Source organism: Notothenia rossii, assembly GCF_949606895.1.
Source record: "Notothenia rossii genome assembly, chromosome: 11".
NCBI lineage: Eukaryota > Metazoa > Chordata > Actinopteri > Perciformes > Nototheniidae > Notothenia > Notothenia rossii.
The window spans coordinates 43939842-43967338 of NC_136910.1; the positions used below are offsets into that span (position 1 = coordinate 43939842).

At 40.4% G+C, this 27497-nt stretch overlaps 1 protein-coding gene across 8 annotated transcripts in view; it reads left to right on the forward strand.

Annotated features, from left to right (window-relative positions):
- The window catches only part of rgs3a (regulator of G protein signaling 3a), a 141882-nt gene that overhangs the window by 23688 nt on the left and 90697 nt on the right, over nucleotides 1-27497 (forward strand). For 6 of the 8 annotated variants that reach the window (XM_079658726.1, XM_079658730.1, XM_079658718.1 and 3 more), the window contains 4 exons: nucleotides 12976-13043; nucleotides 25090-25171; nucleotides 25889-25994; nucleotides 26483-26918. In XM_079658726.1, the coding sequence (XP_079514852.1) occupies nucleotides 12976-13043; nucleotides 25090-25171; nucleotides 25889-25994; nucleotides 26483-26918 (692 nt within the window). Of the gene's footprint in view, nucleotides 1-12770; nucleotides 12789-12975; nucleotides 13044-20620; nucleotides 21829-25089; nucleotides 25172-25888; nucleotides 25995-26482; nucleotides 26919-27497 lie in introns of those variants that run through there. The other 2 variants (XM_079658732.1, XM_079658728.1) reach the window with 2 other exon arrangements.

A 27497-nucleotide genomic window follows, 5' to 3' on the forward strand; every position in this document is an offset into this window, starting at 1 on the left:
TCCATGTGTTGCTGTGAATGTTCAACACACTCCAGAGACAATTCTGCCATCGCTACAATGAAAATCTGTTTGCATCACACGCATGAATCTCTGCAAACTCCCCAACAGCACAGTCCTTAATCTCCAGTGGGCGGACCCTTCCAGCTCGTTAGGGTCAGAGGCAATGAACCTAGGCGACTCAAAGTCGTCATGGACGCAGAGCCAATTAGAATCAATTTCCTGACGGGCATGGCGAGCCTGCAGAAGGTAGGCGGAACTAAGTGGGCACGACTGGCGGGGTGTGTGACTGCCAATATGGGGTGCGCTCATGTGAAAAACAAGCATGTTCCCATCCTGCCCATTCCAAGTGTCTCTGTTCTGATGATATATTCACACCATGTGTCACAGCACACGCTGACAGCTCTGTGGAGGATGACACATCATTCTCACGCAGAGAACAACAGTACTAGGAAATCTGTCACATATCTAATAGGCATTAAAGAATTACATTAAAGTAATCTATCTTTTTAAGTAACAAGGTCAATTTTGCCTGTTTAAGTTGGTAAAAAGTTGTCTTCCTTCTTTTTTTTTTTTTCCATTTCATTTCAAACCTTTATTTAACCAGGTGAATCCCATTGAGATCATCGATCTCTTTTTCAAGGGAGACCTGCAGCAGTAGGTTACACATGAAGACATAAAAACAGAAAACAACTGAAAATCTCTCAGTTTCCATTCTTTCTGAAGACTGTTCCAAGTTAGAGGAGCTGCGCAAATAAAAGCTTTCATTCCATTACATTGCATTTAGCTGACGCTTTTATCCAAAGGGACTTACAATAAGTACATTCGACCAGGAAGATACAACCTTGAAGAAAACAGAATCATATCAGTACATCAGGTTTCATAGAGCCAAACATTTCAAGTGCTACTCAACTAGCTTTAGATAAGCCAGTCCTTTATTAGTATATACAGGACTGTCTCAGAAAATTAGAATATTGTGATAAAGTTCTTTATTTTCTGTAATGCAATTAAAAAAACAAAAATGTCATACATTCTGGATTCATTACAAATCAACTGAAATATTGCAAGCCTTTTATTATTTTAATATTGCTGATTATGGCATACAGCTTAAGAAAACTCAAAAATCCTATCTCAAAAAATTAGAATAGTTCCTCAGACCAAGTAAAAAAAAAAGATTTATAACAGCAAAACACAATCAAACATTTGAAAATGTCCATTAATGCACTCAGTGCTTGGTTGGGAATCCTTTTGCACGGATTACTGCATCAATGCGGCGTGGCATGGAGGCAATCAGCCTGTGGCATTGCTGAGGTGTTATGGATGCCCAGGATGCTTCAATAGCGGCCTTTAGCTCATTAGCATTGTTGGGTCTGGTGTCTTTCAGCTTCTTCTTCACAATACCCCACATATTCTCTATGGGGTTCAGGTCAGGGGAATTTGCAGGCCAATCGAGGACAGTAATGCCATGGTAAGTACACCAGTTACTGGTGGTTTTGGCACTGTGGGCAGGTGCCAGATCATGCTGGAAAATGAATTCCTCATCTCCATAGAGCTTTTCAGCAGACGGAAGCATGTAGTGCTCTAAAATCTCTTGGTACACAGCTGCATTTACTCTGGGCTTGATGAAACACAGTGGACCAACACCAGCAGCTGACATGGCTCCCCAAACCATCGCTGACTGTGGGAACTTCACACTTGATTTCAAGCAACTTGGATTTTGCTCCTCTCCAGCCTTTCTCCAGACTCTGGCGCCTTGACTTCCAAATGAAATACAAAACTTGCTTTCGTCTGAAAAGAGGACTTTGGACCACTGTGCAACTGTCCAGTGCTTCTTTTCCTTAGCCCAAGTCAGACGCCTCTTCCGTTGTCTTGAGTTCAGAAGTGGCTTGACCATGGGAATACGGCTATTGTAGCCCATTTCCCGGACACGTCTGTGAACAGTGACTTTTGATACCTGGACTCCAGCTTCAGTCCACTGTCTTTGAAGCTCCCCCAAATTCTGGAAGCGACTCTTCTTCACAATGCTGTTAAGGCTGCGGTCATCTCTCTTGGTTGTGCAGCGTTTCCTGCCACATTTCCCCCTTCCAACAGACTTTTTGTGGATGTGCTTTGAAACTGCACTCTGTGAACAGCTTGCTCTTTGAGAAATTTCTTTTTGTGTCTTACCCTCCTGATGGAGGGTGTCAATGACGGTCCTCTGGACAGCAGTCAGATCAGCAGTCTTCCCCATACTTGTGATTTAGTTTACTGAACCAAGCTGAGTGTTTTTCAAGGCTCAGGAAACCCTTGCAGGTGTTTCGAGTTAATTAGACGATTCAAGTGATTCGTTGAACACCCTACTAGTATACTTTTTCATGATATTCTAATATTTAGAGATAGGATATTTGAGTTTTCTTAAGCTGTATGCCATAATCAGCAATATTAAAATAATAAAAGGCTTGCAATATTTCAGTTGATTTGTAATGAATCCAGAATGTATGACATTTTTGTTTTTTGAATTGCATTACAGAAAATAAAGAACTTTATCACAATATTCTAATTTTCTGAGACAGTCCTGTAAGTGCTCTGTTAGCAGTTCTTTGTTAGTAATTCTATCGCTCGAAGTGGAGTCGAAAGAGATTAGTTTTCAGTCTGCGCCGGAAGATGAGCATGCTATCTGCTGTCCTGATTTCAATGGGGAGCTCATTCCACCATTTTGGAGCCAGGATAGCAAACCAACGTGTTTTTGCTGATGGGAACTTGGGTCCCCCTCGCAGTGCGGGTGCAGCGAGCTGTTTGGCCGATGCAGAGCAAAGTGCACGTGCTAAGTCAGTCCTTGCACTTGGCACATGTAACAAAACCACATCGTGAGATCTCAGGCATAAGCTACTTGCAACTCGCTGTGTGATAAGAGAGCAGATATAAGACGGGAGTTTACCCAGCATGGCTTTATATGTGAACATGTACCAATGACTGAGTCTCCGTACAGTAAGTGATGGCATACAGGGTACAGTGATGAGTAAGTGCTTTACAATTTGTAACCATTGTTGTTGCACTGTACAACTGCATTTTAAGTGAATTGCTTGCAGTTTGAATAGCTACATTTCCTTTTGTTGCATCAAAACTAAGCCACTCTTTAACGAACATTTTAATGAGGTCAGCCCAGTAAATTATTCTGCCCAGTGACAACTGTTTTCTTGCACAAAGAGGCTTGAACACAGAGGGTAATAGACCAGCAGCAACTGTATTACACTCACAAATATCAGTGCCACGCCACACATTTAGTAGAGCCCAGTGGGCAAAGCTCTATTTAAGACAAGGAAAAGGCAGAACATGTTTTTTTTGCTAGCAAAATTGATAATCTTTTGGTGATTTCTTGAAACAACTGACCCAAAGATGCACTGGAGGAAATGCATTGCAGTCCAACTATATCTGCTATTATTATCAAATGATGGTCCCAAATAACTAAAGATTGTTAAAGTTGATGATTTGATTGGAAATACGGTTCAGCCTGGAAAACAATAATATATCCCCGTCTTTGAGTTCATGCTAATCAAATCCTTGTTTAAAGCTTTATAAGGGACAATCACGCAACACTTTGAGTGACCAGACAGTCAACTTAATCCTTTCTGGCCTCGCTCAGGAAAACAGGAAATGAAATACTTAACTCACTACAGTCTGGTTATCAGTGGGCAAAGTCATCCTGTTGACTTGCTCCATGTGGCATCATTCACTAAATAAGTCAGTCGCTGAGGGGTTGCAGATGTCCTACAGAGGCACGGCACAAACATCTCTCTTACTATGCTATGTTTTACATTTGAATGTTGCTCTTGTGTCATGTTGTCAGATTTGTGCTTGTTGTGTGCATGTATCCATGCATAAACAAAAGGCATTCCTCTCAGGAAATAAACAGTTTGCGATAAAAAGTAAAGTACATTACATGTTCATTTATTTACACATGTTGGTATTACAATATGCATGTATGTCCTAGTTTTGTGCTCTCCTTTTTATTGTTCTATAAGGGATGCACTTGATGCTTATTATAGTAAGGTTCTATTTAGATTGTGTCAGAGCTTTGATGATACTTTTAACATATTCTTAGGCTACATCTGTGGTGGTGTTGCCACTGTATTGTACAATTATTATATTAATACCTTATTTTATGCCTTTTTTGTTAGTTATAAGCAAGCAACTACAACAAAATACAAGACACCGGAGCACCAGAGCCTGACCGTATGTCTCTGCTTAGGCTTAGTCAACAGGTCAACAATCTTTCACTAACCTCAACCAAGAGCTACCGGTACCAACCAGTCTCCAACCATTTCCCTCTGTGATCTAACTTGACAAAATGAATCCTCTTGAAGACATCATTACTTTATGGTCCTTGAAGAACCACCATTAATTGCCACCACAATCTTCGTCTCTTTGACATGTGTCTTTCACATTGCTGAAAAACCTGTTCCCCATCCATCATGAACAAAGTATCTTTCTGCCTTTAGTGGCCTGGTTAGTCTGTTAACATTGCCCAATGTTACTCAACCAGATTGGAAGCTGCATAACTCATACTAATTTAATTGGCAACAATTAATGTCAGAAAGGGCGAGATGTCTGTTTGATTTGCTAGACATGTAAACATCTTTACAAAGTCAATTTGTGCTGTCAATTGTAAGTATTTGAAACTTTATTGAGCCACAGTGACTTGTTTGCTGAAGGAGATGTTTTTTTTTAGCCATTTCTATTTCCCAAATCTGCATTTTAGATTAATGCTGTAAAAATGATCGCGTTAACGGCGGTAATTCATTTTTTGAATTAATTGCGTTAAAATATTTAACGCATTTAACGCATGCAGAATGGCCCGCCAGTCACATCACACCAGTGGCAGTGCTGGGGTAGGCTACAGCCATACCAAGAAATGGCTTAGCCCCACCTTAGCCCCCCCTTAGCCCCACCATGAAAAATGATGTTGAAGTAAGCAAAATAAAGTCCGCCAACTCGCGCCGAGTAAATTGCACAGAAAAGCAGTTAGTAAGATTGATTTCAGTAGTCACTTGTCTGGAGACTAGAAACGGTTTTGAAAACTTTTGGAACGTAGTGTTCATCTTCTCAATAGAACATCTTTTATAATGTCTTCTGGCCAATCAGAATCAAGATAACGGCGTGGTGTTGTTGCAGGAAGTCCTGACGGAGAATACTTTTGCTGTAGTACATCTCTATATACATCGATAAAACATTACGTGTTGATAGAAATCAACACCTAATGAAATAAGACCCCACGGTTTGATGATTGATAGGTGTGTGGGCTGTCTTTCATTTTGACACACAGAACAATGTTATAATAAACATACATACATACATACTGTATGTTAAATGGATATATCCGCCTTCTTTCATTTATTTTTCCATTCCCACAACAATATACATAAAGAAATGGCATATTTTGGACATAGTTAGAATGGTGATTAATCATGATTAATACATTTTTAGGCTGTGATTAATCTGATTAAAAATGTTAATCGTTTGACAGCCCTATTTTAGATATGTGATCACATTTTTTAACAGTGTACAGGCCGACATATTTGCATGATAACGTAGTTTATGGTTTCCTTATGAGTACCCTTACGGTTAGAGATGTCCCGATCCGATCACGTGATCGGGGATCGGAGCCGATCACGTGATTTTCAAAAGATCGGAATCGGGAGGAAAAAAATCGGGGATCGGGATTTTAATTTTTTTTAATTTTAATTTTGTATTCAATGTTACAAAGCAAAAATTACCATGTTCAAGTCTTAAAGTCATCCTGAGGCATTAGTTTTGGTTTCAAATTACAGAACATCATGTATTTGTTGCTTCTTTGGGGCTTGTTTTCATAGACCTGGTTGCTTATTTCTCTCAAATCTGGCAACAGAGTGGGCAGGGTGCAGTGTCTAATTGTAGCAGTAAGCTAACGAGTACTGAAAGCTTTATTTTGTTTTGATCCAATGCTGCACAACTGAACTGATCCAATGCTGCTGTGAAAGAAATAAGCTATATCCATGTTGGATAGAATATCCAATTTAAATAAAAAAATAACCTTAAGGGACAACTTGAATGCTTTTTTTTCTCTTAATGCATTGCATAAAGATCGGATCGGGAAAAATCGGTATCGGCAAATTGTCAAAATCAAATGATCGGAATCGGATCGGGAGCAAAAAAAGGTGATCGGGACATCCCTACTTACGGTATAATTTTGTCCGTCATTTTCTTTTAATTTGTTGAACCAAAATAGTTAAACAATCTTGTAGCTCTGTTTACTCTAAACCAGCGGTTTTCAAAGTGTGAGGCGCGCCTCCCCTGGGGGGCGCCAGAGAGCTTCAGGGGAGGCGCAGCGTGAGACACAAAAGAACGAGAAAAAGACGAGTAAAGTGACACTTGCCCACTTGTGGCTGTCTGTGGAAACCGAGTTCCCCCGCCTCGCCAAAAAGGCTGTAAAAGTGCTCATTCCCTTCACCTCTACCTACCTGTGTGAGTGCAGGTTTTCTGCATTGACTTTGATCAAAAGCAAGTGCCGGTAAAGGCTGCAGCCAGAGTATGATCTGCGTTTATTCCAGTGTGCATCAAAGACGCAGACTCATTGTTCCCACTAAAGTAGGGGTGAGTGTAATAAGGAGGCAAAGTTGACGTTCAGTGTGTTACCGGGAGCATATAAGGATGTATCCACAATGTTGAAAATGTTAAAAAAGAAATTCTTGAGAACACGACGTGCGGAAATATACGGGTCGTGCTGCAGCTAGATGTGCCTGTCATCTGTAAGAAGGTGTCGGCGACTGACATGCAAGGAAGAACGGCTGTCCACAGGCTGTTCCAACTTTAACAACTGTATTAACTTCCAGGGTAGTGAATTGAACATACTATTGTAATTGGGTGTGTGGTATATTTTAATGCACGCACACGCATGTTCCACAACACACAAACTGAACAACACTCAATTTTCCGATCGCTACCAGCGTCCTTGCGATCTTGTTATAATAACAAGTGCACGTTACTGATGCAATATGGTTGAGACCATTCGGGCTTATTCTAGAGGGGTGCAAGGAATAGTCCAAGTAGTGGGGGAGTTTTATACAATATGTTTAAAACATAAAAATAAAAAGGTTTAAAAAGGTTATTGTTTAATGTTTAAGGAGGTGACGCTACTCAGCCAATGAAATCGGTGCAGTCAGCATGATAGATTCAAACACACACACACAGAGACGAGACAAGAGGAGAGAAACAGTCGGAGTAATTTAAAATGGTGGAAGGTAGACAGCGAGAACAGAGCATTTAATTACATTTTCTCTTACTGGACCTCTTTGAAATGCAATTGAATACCCCTGCATTATAGCAACAACAATAATAATAATAATAATAATAATAATAACAGCAATGATAATTGGGAGGGGGGGCGCGGCTGTTCTTATGTTCTCTGGGGGGAGGCTCACCTTCCCACACTTTGAAAACCCCTGCTCTAAACAATGCTGCACCATGCTGCATAATTCAGACATCTGAGGCCTGTACTACGAAGCTGGTTCAACCGAACCTGGATATGTTTGAGTTAGCCGGTTGGCCTAATCCAAAACATACGCGCTCTCGCTAAACGGTACTACGACGCGGGTTATCAAGTGGATCGCTCAAGCCAGCCGTGCCTAGTGTCTAGTTAGGTGCGCGTTCACATGAAAGGGGTGGTATTTGGAGCATTCGACCAATCACAAACATGGAGAAGCGTACTGACAGCACAGTGTTTCGTCAACTTAATGTGTTGCTTAAAATAATACTTCTGCATATAGTATGTGACACTGTGAGTGTTGCACGGCCAGATACGGCTCAGCTGACTCAGATAAGGAAATATATGATACATTATGATGTGATATGCCGCGGACTGTACTTAATGTTACTCTGATCCGGTTACTTATGTTGTGGCAGATATTTAAGTAAGCTTTCTTAACACTAATGTTATAATAGTCAGATTGCTCTGAAGATGGGAGGTGATATTCTATTAATGTTCACGTTCACACAGTCGGTGATTTTTGCCGGCCGTCTTTCCTGCAACGGCAGCTTTTCTGTATTTCATTTCTCCTGTAATATGACTTGATCGCTTTAAACTAGGCACATGGTTTTGTGCCCGTTGGTGTGTAGAAATCAACTTGTTCAGAAAGAGGTCAACTCGTGCAGTCAGCCCTGTTTTACAACATTCCACTCTAGTTGTTCAATAAATTGACAAAAAAGACTATGCAGCTATATTCAAAAAGCTCAAAGAACAACAATAGTCGTAGGAAAACAAGTTGGATATAAAATGTTCTCATAAATGAGTTCATAACACTTATTTATTTAGATATAACGTTATATCACAGAAGCAGCCTTGATTTATTTTTATTTTGAGTTAAGTCTTTTTATTCGTATAGAGAGGTGAAGTCCCTCCCTTTCCGGGGGCAGCTCCATGGGACCTTATTTCGGAAAAAGTATGTATTGAAGTCAATGGAGAGAGAAAAACTATCTTTCGAACCCGTTTGAATTGTGCCACAAATTACACATATGATGATTGTCAATTTAAAAGATAATTTTGCAAGTCAAAAAAATTAAAATGTGTCGTAAAAATGTGAAGTAACACTTTTTTTGTGTGAAACCGCTCAATGGACTACATCTCCCGTCTCGAACCAGACACCAAGACGGCCGTCACGTTGGCACATTTCACTTCTTTCTTTCAGAATGAGGCGAAAAGTATTAGAGGTGAAAATCACTACAAGTCTGGGCAGGTTGAGAGCGGTACATAAACACAAGGGGAGTTAGTCGGTGCAGGACCGGGATATTGGGATTTGTAGTCTTTCTAGTTGCGTATTAGTGATAGTCTTATATTTCAACAGTTTTAAGACAAACTGTGACTTTTGACATGGAAATTATTTTTTAAGATTGACAAACATCATACTGTATGTGTAATTCATGGCACAATTCAAACGGGATCGAAAGATAATCTTTCTCTCTCCATTGACTTCAATACATAATTTTTCCGAAATAAGGTCCCATGGACCGGAAGTATATGGGCGTGACTTCCCTTCTCTATCGAATTAAAATATTGAATATACAGTGTGTCATTTGTGTCTTTCATGGTTGAAAGCACAAAATACAATTGATAAGATTGTTTAATATAAGGTGAAGTAATTATTTAGTATAGCTTCCATTGTACTTGTATGTTTCGCCACACTTTACATCTTTCTGTAATTGAATTAACCTAACTACTTTGTTGAGATATTTAACAAAGGATGGAGCTATATTTTATATTCATTTGTAAGTATTCATGTTGACAGCTGTTTTTGCGTGAACACTTTATTTTGTTAGTGTTTCTATATAAAACAAGCTCATTTAAATTCTGTCCTCTCAGCGTTTTGAAGTTAGGATCACATCTGTTCTACAAAGCACCCTGCCATCCTTTCATCACTTAACGAGTGTGTTAGTTCTTGGTGTCACCGATTTAAACAATCATTTCTTTATGCTTGATGTGATCTTAAGAAACCCAAACAGTGAAGTAGAGAAAATCCCCTCCCATCTTGGCTTTTCCACCCTCTCCATCAAGTGTTTATTTGTTTGTGGCCGACAGGAGGTGAAAAGAGGGACTGGATGTCAAGTGAGCGAGTGCTGCAATAAGAGAGTCGAGTGCTTTTTTGTGCTGGCAGATCTGAGACTGGCTCAAAGTCTGCCAACACCTTTTAAATGCTATTATTTACTCTTACCTTTTGCATGTCTTAATTGTTCTTCTCCTCTTGTTTTTTCCTGTACAATTTTATTGTCAATCTTATTTAATCTTTTCAGTTTCTTACTCCCTTCTTCGAAGTACAAATCCTTTTTTTTTCATTCCCTGACTTTCTCTTCTGTATACTTTTCCCACTGTCCACTATTTCCATGGCTCATTGTCCCTCTTTCATTCCCTCGTCTTAATGTCAGTCATGCTGGATGTCTCTCGTTGCCAGCTGCTGTGTCTCTCCCCTCTTATGCCCAGAGTTACTGATGTCTTACCCACACAAAAGGCTCCTCTCCTGGGCTTATAGCCAGCCAGGTTAGCCCCTCTCTTGTGCTGGACCCCTGGAGGTTTCAGATTCAAAAGTGACAGAATCCCCTTTTTTTTCTGAAAGAGCCTTCAGGCTACCATGGCAACTGCAACTACGGGATTGGGCCTTTTACTCTGGGGTTAAATGCTCTTTGGAGTTACAGAGGAAAGTAGAAACTCTGTCCATAAAGATGCAGATTGCAAGAAGCTTGATTTTCTTTTCTGCTTGTGGGCTGTCTTTTGTAGACTACAGATACATTTTTTTGTTGGGTGTTTGACATTCCCTCTGCAGATGCAGTTTGACACTAGAAGCCTTTTTTCACTTTAATCTGCTGAAGGGGGAAAGTTTCTCTGTGCTCAGCTCAAATCGAGGAGTGTATCTACTGTACAACACAAACTAGTTTGTAAGCCACAAATGATAGAAATATGTAAAATACAGTGTGATGTGGAAACTTAAAAAATCTTTTTAAGGTAGCTTGTCATTTTGTGGAAAAACAATATTAGACTTGAATTATTATTATAATAAAACCAGTTAAAAAAAGATCTGGAGGCTCTCAGTTTAAAATAAATGTGTTGTTGGGTGTGCATGTGGTCATATGAGGCCATTTTTAACTCTATTTAAACAATTTGGGTCACTAATTAAAATGATAGGCATGGGTTAACTCTTGATTGACCTCATAAACTGTGCTGGACACACAATGACCCATCAATTAAAATTCCTTGACATTATACAACAAAATAGGTTCCAGTAACAGTCCTAATGACACCACACAGTTATGCTTTTTCCAATCTGACATTCCTATCGACTTCAAAACGTCATTTCTCAGTGCCTTCTAAAACTTAGAAAAATGTATTTTTTTCAATAAAAGATAATATATCCTTACATTTGGTTAGGTTCAAGCACATTATTGTTAAAAAGATAACGACTTTGGCTTGGGTTAAAGTTATTTATTTACTGGACTTCAGTTAAGATTAGTGGAACTTTTGTCATCATGGTTAAAAGATAAAAAAATAAACAAACACCAGTCTCCCATGGCAAAGTCCAACATGTTGTTGTTCACCCACCCAACCACCGAGACCTCCACCCTATGCAGTCATCTTAACTTCTTAACGTCACGCAACTTCCTCTTTGACTCCCAGTGGATGGGCCATAATTACTGCCACTGCTAGAGCACTTTGTCACTTCAGCGTAAACAGAAGTCGTTTTTTGGTATTATCAAAATTACTGATGCTGTCGTTTATCTTTTCAATCTCTGATATTTCATTTAAAGTAAGTGTGCAAGCAAATTTAAAAGAATATAGACATGATTAAAATATCTGTCTTTAAAGGTGGGGTAGGTCATTTTGGAGAAACCACCTCGAGTGCGCTAGAATTGGAAAATACACAGCCGGAAGAAAGAAATCTGCTACTTCCTTACAAGCCCCTCCTCCAACACACACGAACGCGTAGGTAGGCCATCCAGTTATTTTAGCCGGTGTCGTGGATATTTTAAACTTGTCAATACTGTAAAGATGTACAATGAGAGTAATCAATAATAAACTGGTGAAAGCAAGCAGCGTTGTCTTGTTTATTTATTTGAAGCTTCGAAGGTGCATGTCTCACAGAGTATAGGATATGCAGGAGTGTGTGCAATATTCACAGAATAGCAAAGCTTATATACAAGATAGGGCAGACAGAGTTTTGTGTAGCTAGACAGAACGCCTCAGAAATCTGCTTTCACACGGATGTCTCATATCGCTATTAGACACCTGTGTCCTTGAGCTATAGAAAGTATAACGGTTATCAGCAGTTCAAACTTTGTGTGAAGAGGAGTAGTTTCAACATAGTCTGCCGAATCAGCTCTGTGGCCTTGAAGCGCTTGAGAATAATAACCCTCATTAGAGTATGCAGAGAAAACAGCACATATGAAGAAATGGTACAGTAGTGTTAGACAATGCTTTCAGAAGCATTTGGTTTTACCATATAAGGTAACATAAGAAATTGCCACTACACCGGCCCGGCTAAAATGATTGGTCGTGCTTTTTACTACGGCTTCCACAGATGAAATGTTTGTATGGATTTTTTGCCAAAGCACTTCAGATATTCATTGCTATCGGGATGTTAAGAGCATTCCATGGAATATAACAAAAAGGGTATCTCGAGCCGGTTTCTAAAACGTACCTACCCCACCTTTAAATAGATATTACAAAGTTTATTTGTGTGTAATGGGATTTTATCAACTTTTTTTTAACAGAAGAAAGAATATGTATTAGAATAGAAAACTGAGGGATGAGAGGATGAAAAGAACCAAACGGAAGGAGATAGTGGTTTTATTTAGGGCGGATAGTGGGGTTGCTGTTTGTGAAGTTTGGGAGACAGAAGAAAAGGCGAACATGAAAAGGAAAGACTTGTATATTGAGCGAACGATGTAAACAGAAGGAAACGTAGAAAGAAAGAGGGAAAGAGGGAGATCTGCATTGTGGCCCAAAGCTGAATGCTGCCTTTATGAGCAATAGTTAAAAGGACACTGAGGCGTGAGTCCCTGTAACCATAGCAACTTCCCAGGAGCCCTGTGACGGACGGATAATAGAGTAAGAGAGGAGTTCCTTTTCTCTTCTTCACCACTCCCTCCCTCCCTCCCTCCCTCCCTCTCACTTGTTCTCACTTCCACTCCTCTTTGGGCAGTTTGTTGGATCCTCGCATCTTACGGGGTTTTCCCGACTCGGCTGCTGTTTTCTGCCTTTTATGTGCGCTCTGAAGTTTAAATCCCGACCCGGCGTAAGCTGCTCCAGAAAACTGTTGCCATAATTGCTTCTTGTTGTCTTCCTGAATCACTTTTATGGACTCTCAGAACTATTTGAGGACTTTATTTTTGTGCATCCAGAGGGCTGTTCTGCGTTGGCACAGAGCGAAATGTGCTCCAAAGGCACTGTCTCAGCCCGTGATTCCTTTGTCTACATTTCAGAGGCTGTGCTGTCAAACCATGGTGCTGCCCCCGAGACCAATCGCCCTGAGAATATGCAATGCTTAACAGTAAGTACAATCAAACTTTCTTATTTTCTGTGTGCATTTAAAGAATAAACATGCTTATACCCTTGAATTGTTCTGCTTTGTGTGGGTGCAATCCAAATATTTAGGAAGTTTATGCTATATGTCTATGAGTATCTATTATCGCTATTGATGCAATTATGTATTGGATGTTTTGGTGAATGCTTGTCTATACAGGTGTATAACTTATTTATTTCTACTTATTTATTCATTTCTCTGTTTTTATTTATTGCATTTGCGTGCATTACAAATGGATAGGCCTGTGATAAATATTCACAAAGTAGTTGACCCGTGACATTGCACCATGTCCAACAAACTCATCATGCATAAACATGCCTTCAGTAAGATTTACTGCATGGATTCCATGTTACACATTCTCAGAAACCATAGCAACTAATTGAATCTTGCGTTTGAGCTCTGTGCAGTGAATGGAGCAAGATGCCTTTTCTTGAAAGACAATATTTGTCAAAAAGCTCTCTTGCATGCGAGTCACATGTGGAGCAGAATGATGGTTTGTCATGAGAAGGGGGAAAAGAGAGCTCCGCCGTTGATGTGAAGATGTTTATTTGATCTGCTCATGAAGATCAAAAATCCTAGGGGTGTCTTCTCTTTCATCCCCTTTCCACTGTGTTGACTGTATGGTAGCCATTACTTCATTAATAATGAATGTGGAAGACCACTTCAACTGTTAACAGAGACACAGGAGCATGACTGATTATATTTTTATCCAATTTACAACTTGGTTTTGGAAACAGTGGTTATTATGGCCTTTATTTGCTTGAAAGAATCGGCAATATTGAAACCATTAACTACAACAGGAACAGAAGACCTCAACATTCAACTGTATCACAGTAAAGTTTGGGAACTAGGGGTGGGCGATATTGAAAAATATATTATCACGATATTTTTCAAGCAGTATCACGATAGACGATATATATCACGATATTTTTTCATGTCGGTTATTATGGTTATTTTTCAAGTTACTTAACAGTACAACCACCTACAAGGGAACAGAAACTAAAACAAAAAGGAGTAACACACCAAAATAGCATTTCAAGCTGGTTTTATTTCTGAAATGAATCCCTGAATGAACAATTCAACATTTTGATATTGCTTCAAGGCACAGTTTCTCAGTATAAAAATGAACTTTCTGAGGTAGCACTAGCAGTGAACATCAATAAACATGAAAAGGAGGGTAAAACATAACTAAGTAAAACAAAAAACATCAATGAGGAAAAAGTCAGTGTCAAACAGTTAAAATGTAAACTTTAGACTTGAAGTGCAATAAAAGACTTTAGCATAACTGAAGGGAAAAACTATATAAATACCTTATTGATCAAATAAAATATAAGCCAACAGAATCAAACAAGACAATAAATAAGTGCAATACCGTCTGAATCCTGACTAGACAGCTTTAGAGCATGTCTTTCACATAAGTTTATTTTTTTTATAGTTTCTTTAAAAAAAATAAAAAAATAATTCCAATTTTTTTTTTCATTTTTTTTTTTTTTTTTATCACGATAGATACGATATCTCTGAAAAAGCATATCGTGGAGACCTAATATCGTCACGGCGATATATATCGTCATATCGCCCAACCCTATTGGGAACCATAATGCATCAGCAAATGGTAAAAGAAGATCTTCGTCTTTAGTGGATGCTCCCTGTTTTCCTTTTTAGGAAACACACGGCAGTCCTTGTCACTGCTTACCCTGTTGTTTGCTTCAGACCTCAGTGACATTTGCTTTTGCCAGCAGCTTCTTTGTAACAGCCAGTGTTGAGCTTCACTCAGAGTACAAGTTCATTTTGTACCATAGACCATGTACTAAAAGAGGTTCATGCTAGCAAGCCATTCACATTGGGATGATAACAAATAAATACAAAATGTTTAGTAATTCTCCTTTACCTCGGCTTGTTGAACAATCTGGATTAGCAGACGTCAAGAAAAAGCTTTTGAGATATAATAACGGAGCATGAAGCCTACAATCCCACTCCCCGCTCAACTGTCTTATACTGTACATGGTCTTTTATTAGAAAATAATCAAGTGTTTTAAAAATGTGACTGAAAATATAAAACTCAAGACAAACTAGATAATGTGTCCTCGTCTAGAACTGCCGTCACTTCTACATTTGAGTCTTTTGTGCTAGTTGTACTTCCACTGGATTAAAATGAAGATTTCCTCTGATGAATCCATGCAGAGTGGCACTGCCACAACGTTGCTAATGCAATACAGAGAAACAAACATTTAGATATTCACATATAACTGCTGGCAGGGGGGTCCCTGTCTTTGTACCCTTCCACAGTCACACTAAGTCACACTTGCCTTGCTGGGTATAAAGGCTGCCTCTTTTTGCATGCTTTTGTTTATAGTTCTGCTGCGGGGCAGAATTTATTTCCTTTATGGTTTATTAACAACTGGAACCTGAGTTGGCAAATTTCCAGAGGAACGTTCATAAAAAATTTGCTCCGGCTCCCGTTCCCACACGATGCCAACATGGATAATACTTTAGTAAATTCACTTATACAGGTTATGATGCATGTGAGACTGTGCCTATATGTAGATAGGGCAAGTCCTTATTGAAAAGCAGAGGGGAGAAGTCAGCTATCACATGTGAGGCACGTAGAATCTGGCTATGTTATAAGAGGACCATACACAAGACCAACCAACACATTCTTGGCAGGTTTGCCTACATAATGTGGTCAGACGACAGGACAACACGTCAGCATAAGCAGTAGTCTTTTAAAAACTAATGACAGACTACAAGTAGAGAGACATTTGAAACCACAGCTACTGTTCACAGCCCTGCCACCTGCTGTAACAGAAATGCCCCAGTCTGCTCCAAATATACTACTGACAAACAAGAAAGAATTTGTATTCACTCTCGGAATAAGACAATGAAATGTACCTAGCTTAACCATGTGCTTATGAATTATATATACTTTATAGAGCTTCTTACAGTTCAAGTTTGATCTTCTATGTGGTTGTTCAGTATGTAGTTGCTAATAACCATACTTTCAGAAACAATTGCCTATGGGTCTGACAGCGATAAACCTCTGGTTGACAGGGGCAATACTGCTGGTGTTTCTGCGAAGCCATCACATATCCGTGCCAAAATGTATTGTTCTGTGGTCATTTCTTTTGCAGCTTATTTAACAATTGTAGACGCAAAATTAGTTATAATTGTAAGATAACTTTTACGACTGGATTGTTTCACAAGTAGCTTTAAAGGAAAATGTTAAGCAAATTAAATACATAATCATAGTTGTATGATAACCAGTCTGTTTTTAGATTGCGTATCAGCCAAAAGCCTTTTGCGTCTTTTACTCTACCCACAGCCTGGTTACCTGCATTCAATCAAACCTGCTCAACAGTGATTGGTCAACGCTACTTGGACTATAAACCAAAAACAGAAAACTTTACGATGCCAAGTCTTGTTATCTTTTTATTAAACAGCCTAAATAATTTTTAATTTAGCCTTTATTTATACAGGTGTAAAATCTCATTGAGACACAAGGTCTCATTTTCAAGAGAGACCTGTGACTGTGTGTGTGTGTTATGATGTAAAGTTGTCATTTAGTGGAAAGATAATCATTTTGACTTGAAGTGACCGACAGTTCAGCCTATCCAACAGATCAGTTTGTCAGTGAAAAATATCCGTGTTGCTCTGAAACCCTCCAGGATGTTAACGCAGTGGAAAGCGGTGGTCCTATGGAGTAACTTGTTCAAAAAAGCTTTACTGGACAGGATTAGACAGAGGAGCTCACTTTTACTTTCACCTTACAGACACTCTTTTTATTTGTACACATAATGCAGGCCGTACACACAAACGCAAGTTGGGAAGTGCTCAACTCAAAAAGTGCCGCTGCATTTGACCCTGTGCCTTCTTTAAGTGCTTTGAGTACCTGATACCTAGCACAGTTTATCTCAAGCTAAATGTTGTGATGTAGAATTTCAACATTTGCTATCTTACAGTGATCCTGCATCCAGTATGTGAATAGTTTGAGCAGCTCCTAAATGCACACAAGGTGAAAGCTGTAATAATGTGGAGAAGCATTGAGATGGAAAAGTTTGACATCCGTATTTGTGAATGCTCCTTCCTCTCCCCTCCCTCTCCTCTCGTTCTTGTTCTCTCTCTTCCCCTTTATCAGCGGGTGAATCAGAGTAACAGATGATTGTGCGGTTTGTGTGGGACAGTCTCAGGGGGGAGTTAAAAGAGGGGGGGAGCACATTCACAGACTAAATTAGTGAAGAATGGAAAACCTTTTAGACTTTCTCTTCTTTTTTGTACGCGTTTTCTGTTGCCTTGTCCTCGTTCCTTTCCAGACCGCTGCGTATTTCCTCCTTGAGTGTTGTGGCCTCCTCCACCTCCTCCTCCTCTCTGTCCCCCCCCCCCTTTCTCCCCCTCTCTGTCACCCCATGGCCATCACCTCCTCTACACAAAGAGCTCTGTGGTATCATTAACTGCCCACTCTCTACCTACTCAAATATGTTTCAGTGTTTGATGATGGCCTTACACATGATCATTTGAATGATTTACACAGAGCGTATTGAAGGTTGTGGACACTTCAGGTATTGTTGAAGGTAATACAAATGTCCAAAAATAAATGTCCCCCTTACAAAACCACAAGGCTGGACAAAACGTTTGTAAAATCCACTATGTACACTTTTGCAATCTTTCCCAGTAGGAAATTATGCGGTGAAGAATATCACACCAATCAAGTTCTGTTTACTGCTTCACTCTGAGATAAAAGTATTTCAATTCACGGAAAATATATTCATGGGGTTCTCTTTTTAAGAAAATGTACGAAGAAGTTCTTGGTATTTGAGATAAATTCCATAATAGTCAATGGAGTTATTTTGTGATGTGAAATATCCTATTGTGGCTCTCACTGGGATATTTAGAGGACACTTTCACTTTCTTTAAATAAAACCAAAGTAATCAATTGCAATGCCGTTTCGTACCTTTGTCTGTTCTGTTCTCATAAACGTCCACTTGAGGATGATCTGACTACATTGTCAGGGTCAAAGGTTACTGTGACCGTACATTCAGCAATAATGGGACATTATTTTGATTGGATTTCCTCAGATTAGGGACAAACGTCCATCTGGCCTCAAGAATGGACTGATAAGGTTACACATTTTTAGACATGAATCAAGAATTAATCTAATATTGATGACGATGTCACACACGTGATGACATTTGGGACAGACAATGATGTCAACTGTAACTGGACAGGAATGTTGCCCTGTTAGAAAGCATCATGATGACATGTTTGATTATCTTTAAAATGTTGAATGAATGCTTCATCTCTTTTACCATTAACCCATTGAACCAGAGATGACATGCACCACAACGATACTTCATCTTCTTAGACGTCAGCAATTACCAATTATGTTTACAGGCAAGGAAATCTGTTCATGTCACTTGCTGACAGCAGAGAGTTCATGAATATTAACAATAGTTGCACCCCAGACAAAAAGTCTCCCTGCATCACTTTACTTGTCAGATAGCGTTAGCTCCTAAATCGTATCTGTGAAAATGGGTCTGACACTTCTGTCTGTTGGGAAAGATGAGAAGGAAGAATGAGGCTTGCTGAAAAGAGGACAGAGATGGATAGATTTTCTGTCCGTCATCTCAGAATTAATTAGGAAATGGTTCATTGTATTCTTATAAAGTATCCTTTGTGGGTATTTTAGGCCCTGGCTGCTCCTAGCCCTTTTATGTTCTCTACTAAATGTGTAATGTATGAGTGCTTATCTTTGTTCCATGCTGCTCTGCACTGTACAGCAGATGAGATGAACACTGCTGTAGTTGTCTAGTGTTTATCTTGTTGTAAGGACTGTTGTGGTTCAGGTGGTAGAATGAGTCATCCATTAATCCTGGGGCGGTCTGATCCATGACACCACCTCCACATTTCATGCCCCCAACGCCAACATGCTCCAGATGAGGAAGCAAGTGCCTCACATCACAGGTCGGCTGTCATTAATGTGTTAGAGTGTGTATGCATGGGTGAATTAAAGCCTTATAAATATCTCAGTGGGCGGCTTGGCTGTCTGTTAATCCTCCAAGGTCTAGACTAAAATATCTACACTTCTGTCGACTCACTTTTCTCTATTCATTTTATTAGGGTTCATTTCAGATTAATCCAAATGACTTTGATAGAAGTTTCAGATTTGTTTCTGTCTAGTTTGCGATTGATCTGTAGAGTTCTTCAAAGTGCACTTTACTTTGCATCCATGAAGTTCTACATTTAATTAGAATTTGCATCGAAGACAAGTATTTAACGGCTGAAGCCACGGTGCTGCTTTATTAGGTTTGTTGTCATCTCACTGTCTCATATAATGCAGTGTCACCTTCAAATAGTTGTAACTGTAGCTCTGAATCCATATGCCGAGATTTGGAAATACAACTTGAGCTGTGACCCTGAACTTGGCCATGTGTCTTCAATGGCTTGGAAGACACCTCCTCCTTTGATAGTTGTCTATTCAGGTTAGAAAAAGAGAGAGAGGGGGAGAGAGAGGGGGAGGGACAGAGAAGGAGTGTGAGAGAGAGATCCCACACTGCTAAACACCAGATTGGTCTCGTCTGGCTCCTAGACAAGCTTTTCAAACTCTTTTTTCACTCCTCTCCCTAAGACATGCTTTCTTCTCTCCCTTTCTCCTCTCCCTCTAATCCGTCCTTCTGCCTATTTAGAGGTGAACAGCACAGCATGAAAGAGAGAGAAAGTGTTTTTTGTGTGCTTGACGGGTAACCCTCGCCCTTTTGAAAAGGCAAACAGGGAAAAGCTGCCATTACGACTGGCATGAAGGGATCTTAAGACAACGGCCTTTTCTGCCACTTTATTAGCACTGTCGAGACTAGTGCAGCACTGCTCCTCTTTCACCCCTCTCTTTCTCCATCACTCCTCTGTCCATGTTTCATTCCATGAGCCTGACATCCAAAAAGCATGCTGGGTAATTAATGGGGTTGCTAGGGGTTAGACTGGCCACTGTTTTAGCCCTAATTTAACACGCTTCCTCCTGCACTGCTGCTCAGGTGATTGTTGTTATGTTTTGCAGATTGCCACCTCTTTCCCAGGCATATGGATATTATGAGCAAAAGTACAAGTAATGTTTAGATAACGGGAAGAGGAGGGGATATTGTCAAAGGTCATTTCCCGTTTTGTGCACTTGGGGGTCGAGGGGGGGCAGCTGAAAGGAAAAGCAGAGGAAATATGGAAGTTGAAAACATAACAAGCAAGCATAATGTCTGGATGGAGATTGGGGAGCGTGGGAGCTAAGGTGAAAAGAATCTGATGAGGTGTGTGTGTGTGTGTGTGTGTGTGTGTGTGTGTGTGTGTGTGTGTGTGTGTGTGTGTGTGTGTGTGTGTGTGTGTGTGTGTGTGTGTGTGTGTGTGTGTGTGTGTGTGTGTGTGTGTGTGTGTGTGTGTGTGTGTGTGTGTGTGTGTGTGTGTGTGTGTGTGTGTGTGTGTGTGTGTGTGTGTGTGTGTGTGTGTTTTGGATGTGTCCAAACAATGGTGCTGTCATTGTCCTATGTTGGGAGATGTGGTCATTAAAAGTTGCAATCAGAATCATGTCCGTCTAAAGTGCAAATATGGTCTGTCATAAATTTGCACACCTTCTGAACCAATCCCATCAAAAGTCTTTACAATGTCTCCCCGTCTCACTGTAGTGCATTAGTCACTACAGTTTATATTTGCAAAATACCAAGAGCTATAGCACCTCTCACAGCTTCAGTGTGGACTCAGGAAGCAAACTGGCCTTATCGGGGGCAGACACACAAAGCTGTCCTGGCTGTGGGGTGGCGAGGTATGCAAAAGAGCGTGTGTGTGTGTGTGTGAGGGGGGGGGTGGCGGTAGGAGGCACTTCCTCCTATTCTTCTGCTGTGGAAGAGTTCCCATGAGCGCCCCTGCCAGGAGCTACAGTGTAGCCTGAGCAGGCCGAGCCAGCGCCAGTCTCGCCTGCATGACGCCGACTCACACAGCCGAGCTCAGGAGCTACTGAAACTGCTGCTGCCGCTCAAACCACAGGACGAGAAGCGCGACCGTGGTAACAGGATAGAAATAATTTGAGTGTGAAAAGTTGAAGGAAGGAAGAAGTTGGGAGGATTGAAGTGAAGTTTCAAACAAGGCAAGAGGAAGACATGCAGTAGTTGAGAGCAGGTACAGATGCAACACTGAGCATTATTGACTTGACTCATTAAAAGGAACCTTGAATGGATAACACTGCAGTTGGAGGACAGTGGCAGAGTGACGCCGACTTTGAAGAAAGGACTGTTTCCAAGAAACTTGAATTTAAATTAATTTGCGGGAAGAGGCCAGTTTGGCTGAAAAAGTCTCCAAGGACACGTTTTTTTCACACTCGACGGATTCCTGTCTATTTTCCAGAAAGGTGAGACACCATATTTTTATCTAGAGCCACAATTCATCCTGACTGTCACGTGGAAACTGGACATTTTGAAAACTTCAAGACCAAAGCCACCTTCAGACTTTTTTTGGGCAGCTGTCACTGTTATGATGTTTCATAACACACTTAAGTCCAACGAGCCATCGGAGCATAGCCCCAGGACCACACACTCCGCTGCACAGAGGAGGCTGTGGAGATACTCGGGCTGCAGGAGGGCCGGACAGGTGGAGAGTCACCGTCGCAGCGTATGTGTGCTGGCTGCAGACTTGAACGGTGGAGAAGGACAAAGAGGAGGAGGTGGAGGTGTGATACACACCATCCACGGGCTGTGCCACCTCTGCATCGGATGTAGGCTGCCTCAGGTGTGTCTTTGTTTCAGAGAATAGGGGACAGGGTACATCAATCAACCGGTGATTGTGAGGAAAAAAAAGTTTGAAAACTATCTTTAACCACTGCTTTCGTAATTAATTGCGAAAGATGAATTACATTTCATAATTCATGAATCTTCACCGGTCTAGTCGGCTGTCATCGTGTCGGAAAACCAAAAGTGTAGGCCTAAAATATGTGGGTATATCTGTGTTTGAACACCATCAGATCCTAATATTTCACTTTGACTGTACAGCTGAAATTGCACTTTGGACAGCATGTCCAAAACATCCGGAAAGGAATAACTGGCTGTGTTTTCTTCCGAGTCGAGAACAAGCTTTTGTGTCCTCTGCATTATTTATAGTTCACATAGTGAGAGAAAGATATCAGGAGTGGAAGAGAGGAGACACACGTTTGCTATGATATGAACTGATGCCACTCTCCTTACATAAGACCCTTTGTGCACATCTGCATTGCATAAGAAATCAGGATAACACAGTTTTGAGCAAAATGTAATATTATTTCCTTTAGGTGGTAGAAAATCTCAAAATCTTTAAATATTTTGAAGATACAAAAATAAGAGGGTTAACATGACAAAAATACAGACTAACAATTAAGTCATGTGTGTGTGGTGTGATGTCTAATCTTTGAGAATACCCTCTTGATATCATAACTTAACCATTATGTATACAAGAATGTTGGTGATACGTTTGATTTAGTTTATGCTGGACTGTCTGCAGAAAATAGAACCTTTACAGAACTGACAGAAAATAGACACGACATGTTCTGTTTTCATCAAATCATCAGACACTGGCGTGATTCATGCACTGTCTGAAAGCATGTAGCTCTGAGGCATGAATGTGAAAAGGGGAAAGTTGTCCCACAAGCGTGAACACATACTGTTCACACAAGATTTTCCTCTGAATTCATTACAAGAAAGCTGAAATCTTACTCATTAGTCTAGTCAGTTCCGCCACAGTCCCTTTGACTGAATTATTAATTATCAATAAGGCCATGCTAATACAACTTAAATATTTAATCTGTGTTTTTCACATTAATTCGTCTTAATTCATTTTCAGTAATACATCTTAAAAGTCCCTTTTTTAAAAGGACGTTCATACTGATTTCATGCATTGTTCCCAGGCTAGTCTCCTCTTTTCTTTAAACATGGTAAAGTAATGCCCCTGCTTTCATTCAAAGTGGAAAAAAGGAGCATGGGACTGCCTCTCCCAGACCAGAGGAGTCCAAGTGGTTGGACTCAACTCTGCTTACAAATTAAATTAATTCTGAAAAGGCTTTGGAGTTTGGATGAATTGGCCCAATTTGGGCAGCTCTAAGAGACACAGTCTCTGAAACAGCGTTCAATTCAGACAGACAGACAGAGTAGATAGACAGAGGCAGATGGAACAGGCGTGATGGATTGTTGTCTCTCTCACTTCTGTTAATTTTAAGTCACAGTCTTTGCTTTTCAATATTTTCTTTCACGTATCAGTTTTCAAGCTCATCCATCAAAATGCTCCATGTCTTCTTGTTGTTTTTCTCTGTTATTTCCACTCAATGTTTTTTTCTTCATACTGTACCATCTGTTCTATTTGTCTGTCATCTGCTCTGTCTAAAGTCCAACTGCCTTATGTTACCCATTTTTTTGTATCTCTTCTATCCTTGTTTATTATCTTTACCTACTGTACAGTCAGTTTCTGTATATCTTTCCTTTCTCTATTTCTGTCACACAACCAAGGCAAGGATGACTAGTGTAAATCCATCCCTCCTTAAAATAAGAATATACACACAGTGCAGAGAGTACATCTTTGCAAGTATAACACGGTTAATCAAGTTTCTAATTTCTACATTACAGCAGGTGACAACATCAGCAGGCTTTCTGTAGAAGGACAATTGTTCAATAGCAGTGTCAGAGACTGAAACAGAAAGATTTGAAAGGAGGAAAATATGATAAAATAATTGTTGCCTCAAACGCCGTGACACAGGGCACATCAACTCATTGGACTAAAAGAAACTACAATTATATCCGACATTTTAGGGTCGTCATAAGCTTCAGGCCCCCGAATAGTCTTATTACGTCAAGTCTCTGCTTTTGGCGCATGGGTAAACTGCCAACATGCTCCTAACCAGGACTCCCTTGTATCTCAATAAGCCCTTCCTGGCTTAATAAAGGATAAATAAAAGAAAAATGTTTTAAATAATTAAGCTTTCCTCTGCGAGAGCAAAACAGAGCAATGAAAAAGAGTTGTGCGGCGGGGGCGGTGTGTGTTTTAGTCCCCTGGTTGTCAGCAGATGACATGGAAAGCGAGATGTTTTGGACGGAGACTTTGTTGACGTTGGCTCAGACTCTCTGGCGCAGGTAGCGAATGTTTGGCGACGCGGGGTCAAAGAGAAAGAGAGACAATGGGAAACTGCCATCAGTATTACAAATGTTTATGTGTGTGTGTTGACCTGCAGAACTTGAGCGGACGAACAATGTTTGGATTTAATCTTTATTCCTGACGTTGCATATTATCCAGAAGCAAGGGGTTGCACTACTCACAACATCGAGATTTCGCCCTTAAAAAACTTTTATGATCTTTCTTTACTATTCTGTGTGCGACGGTTTAATCTTATAAGGAACAAATGCTGACAATGAAATATATAAATGGAGAAAAACATCATTTTGGTGCAACCATATAACAGATGTGACTTAATGGTTAATAATAAGCTGTCACTTGCTAAATGTATTGGTGCTGTTTTGGCTTTATAAACACGTTATATAATTACTGATGCTACCATGGAAAAATAAAGTTTAGCAATCTACATTTACTTTTCTCAGTTAGTATCAGTGGACCCTGAATTTGAAAGGTTTACATGTTTGTGCTGAAGAGGCTTTGTGTGCGTTTCCACTGCAATTCTTCTTTGTGTTTCTTTTGCACCAGCTATACACTATTCAGAGTATAGGTCTGATTTAAATTGGCAATGTGCTTTCGTGAGGATTCATTTTATCCTCAACGGCTGGACAATGAGCGCCTTTCCTCCATCTCTTGGACTTGTTTTTCCTACGAACACAGCTAATTGGGTTCACCGGGAAACTGCTGTCAGGACAGTTTTAATAGAGGAAGTAGAAGCAGAATACAAATCCACTTAATCATCCTGTAGGGAGGAAGTTGATTATTATGACAGCATGCTGCGTTTGGTTTCCTCAAGTAGTGAGAGAGAGGGGTCCCATCTTCTTATCACGACATGACGGTGTTTGTGTTTGTGTTCTGCAGGTGAACATCCTCCGAGGAAAGGATGGATTCGGCTTCACCATCTGCTCAGACTCCCCTGTGAGGGTGCAGGCTGTTGATCCAGGTGAGGTTTGCATGCACACGTCTGTGTAAATGAAGCTCAATGTTCTGGCGTGGTTTGATTTTTAAATGCTGAGGTCCTGATTGTTCTGAACTCCCACTGGGCCTTTGCAGAAGGAACATCTTTCTTTCATTTTTACTGAAGAACTTGTCATTCTCCTAGCTATTCCTAAAATGATACTTCTAGAAATGTGAAAGCAGCTATAATCAAAAGTGAATTTACCGCAGAAGATTGGACTGAATAATGTCTGGCTGTAAGGGATGCACTTGATTTTCACTCTCAGGACATGCCAACAGTAGATTTATAGTTTCTAATAATATTTACAACATGAGCTTGATATAGCACACTGTCGTACCACATACACATCTATATGGCGTCAAAGCAGCTGTCTGAACTGCTTTTTTTAAATCATAAATTCTTGATTGTATTGGGTATATTATGTTTAAGGTAGCTTTATTTCACATCCATTGAGTTTGACATGTGTGTCCTCTGTGGCCTAATAATTCAATTCACATAACGTGAGAAAGCTAATTCCTAAATGAATTTAGCCTCAAAAGACAACAGATCATCTTAATATCAGACAAATATTCAATAGTTTTATCCATGCAGCTATTCGCCAGTCTGTAACATGTCACCCGGAAAGAACATGAACAAAAAAAATGAAAATGTCACTCAAGAGTGTGCAATGATCTTAACTCTTCTGTCTCTTCCCTGGTGCAGGGGGCCCAGCGGATCAGGCAGGTCTGCAGCACTTGGACACCCTGCTGCAGCTAAACGGTCAGCCCGTGGAGCAATGGAAGTGTGTGGACCTAGCCCATGCTATCAGGTAATGAGTCCAACCCACCAGAGGGTCATTCAGGTCTCAGGATCAGTGATTTGTAAAGATTATCTAATGGATTTAATTTCTTGTATGATTTCATTTTGGCATCATGATCGAAATTCATTTTGATATCTGTTTCACTACGTGAACAAAACCTGGTGTGAAAAACGATAATTCAAAGTTTGAGATTGAATTACAGTGGAAGTTAATCATACAAGTATATGGAATATAGTTGTATGATTCAGATATATAATAAAGGATACAAATGATACATGTATAGATTATAAATAAAGTTATAGTTGTACATACATAGAGTAGATTCTCTATATGTAATAATTAAAGTGTCTGCAGATATTCTACAAGGCCATTTGTTCTTCTTCAAAGGATTTACAAAAGTGATTTACGAATGCATGGACAGATTTGCAGTTTCAAGGTTTTTATTTATTTGAACTACTTATATTTTGTTGCTCATCATATTTATTTCTCTTTTGTAGAAACAGTGGCAATGAAGCCAAACTGGTGGTGTGGCGCACGGGCCCTTCAGCTAAGCCTAATTTCGAGGGCCTCATCCATCGGCCCTCCTACAATCCGTCCACCTCAAACTATGACGCCCCCTCGCCCCCAACCCGCAGGCGCGTTCCAGATGTTGGTGCGAGTAAATCCCCCCCGGCCGTGCCGCCTCTCCCAGCCCACCACCGTGCCACCGCCTCCCGCAGGCTGCTGGTCAACGGCTCTGAAGCTGGAATGGGGGGAGGCGTAGGCATTGGGACCCTGGGTGGGTGGGGGGCCCATGGGGGGTCGGCCGAGGAGCTGGACGGGAAACCGCGCCTCCTCCACCACCCTCACACTGCCACGCTGAAGGGGACCCGCGTGAAGGCATCCAACGGGGACAACTACATCATCCTGGCCCCCATCAACCCCGGAAGCCAGGTACCGCAGAGTGCTGGTGGACTGCATCTTCATCATCTCCTTCGTCCTCCTCATCCTCACCTCGGTCATATGGTGGCTCATCCTAGATATGTCTCCTTGCCTTTCATTCCCGGTGCTGATAGATAGAAGGACTGTATGTACAGCATGTCTGCGCCATTTGGGTTACTGCCCTCTCACTGATCTGTGCTTTAAGACATGTCCTGAACACAATACACTTCAGACAGTGTCATGTAGATATGAGGTAATGCAGGAGCAGACAATAACATACAATATATGCAGCTGCTAATAATATACATGTATGCCTTTACTATGTGAAGCCTTGCCAATATGTATTTCATTACATTTGACCAATGAATCACAGTTCGTATTAGAAAGGCAATGCATATGTAACATAACTTACCCTAAAGATATCATATAACATAGAAAAACAATCTGTGCGCTGCGACTCTCACATCAGCATTTTCAAACAAATAGTTCTGGCATTTGTAAAAAGATATAACTCAGCAAAAGTAGTTCTCGATTCAAATAGGTATTCCATTGCTGGTCCATTTCTCCGAGTGCATATCAGGGCATGTGGGT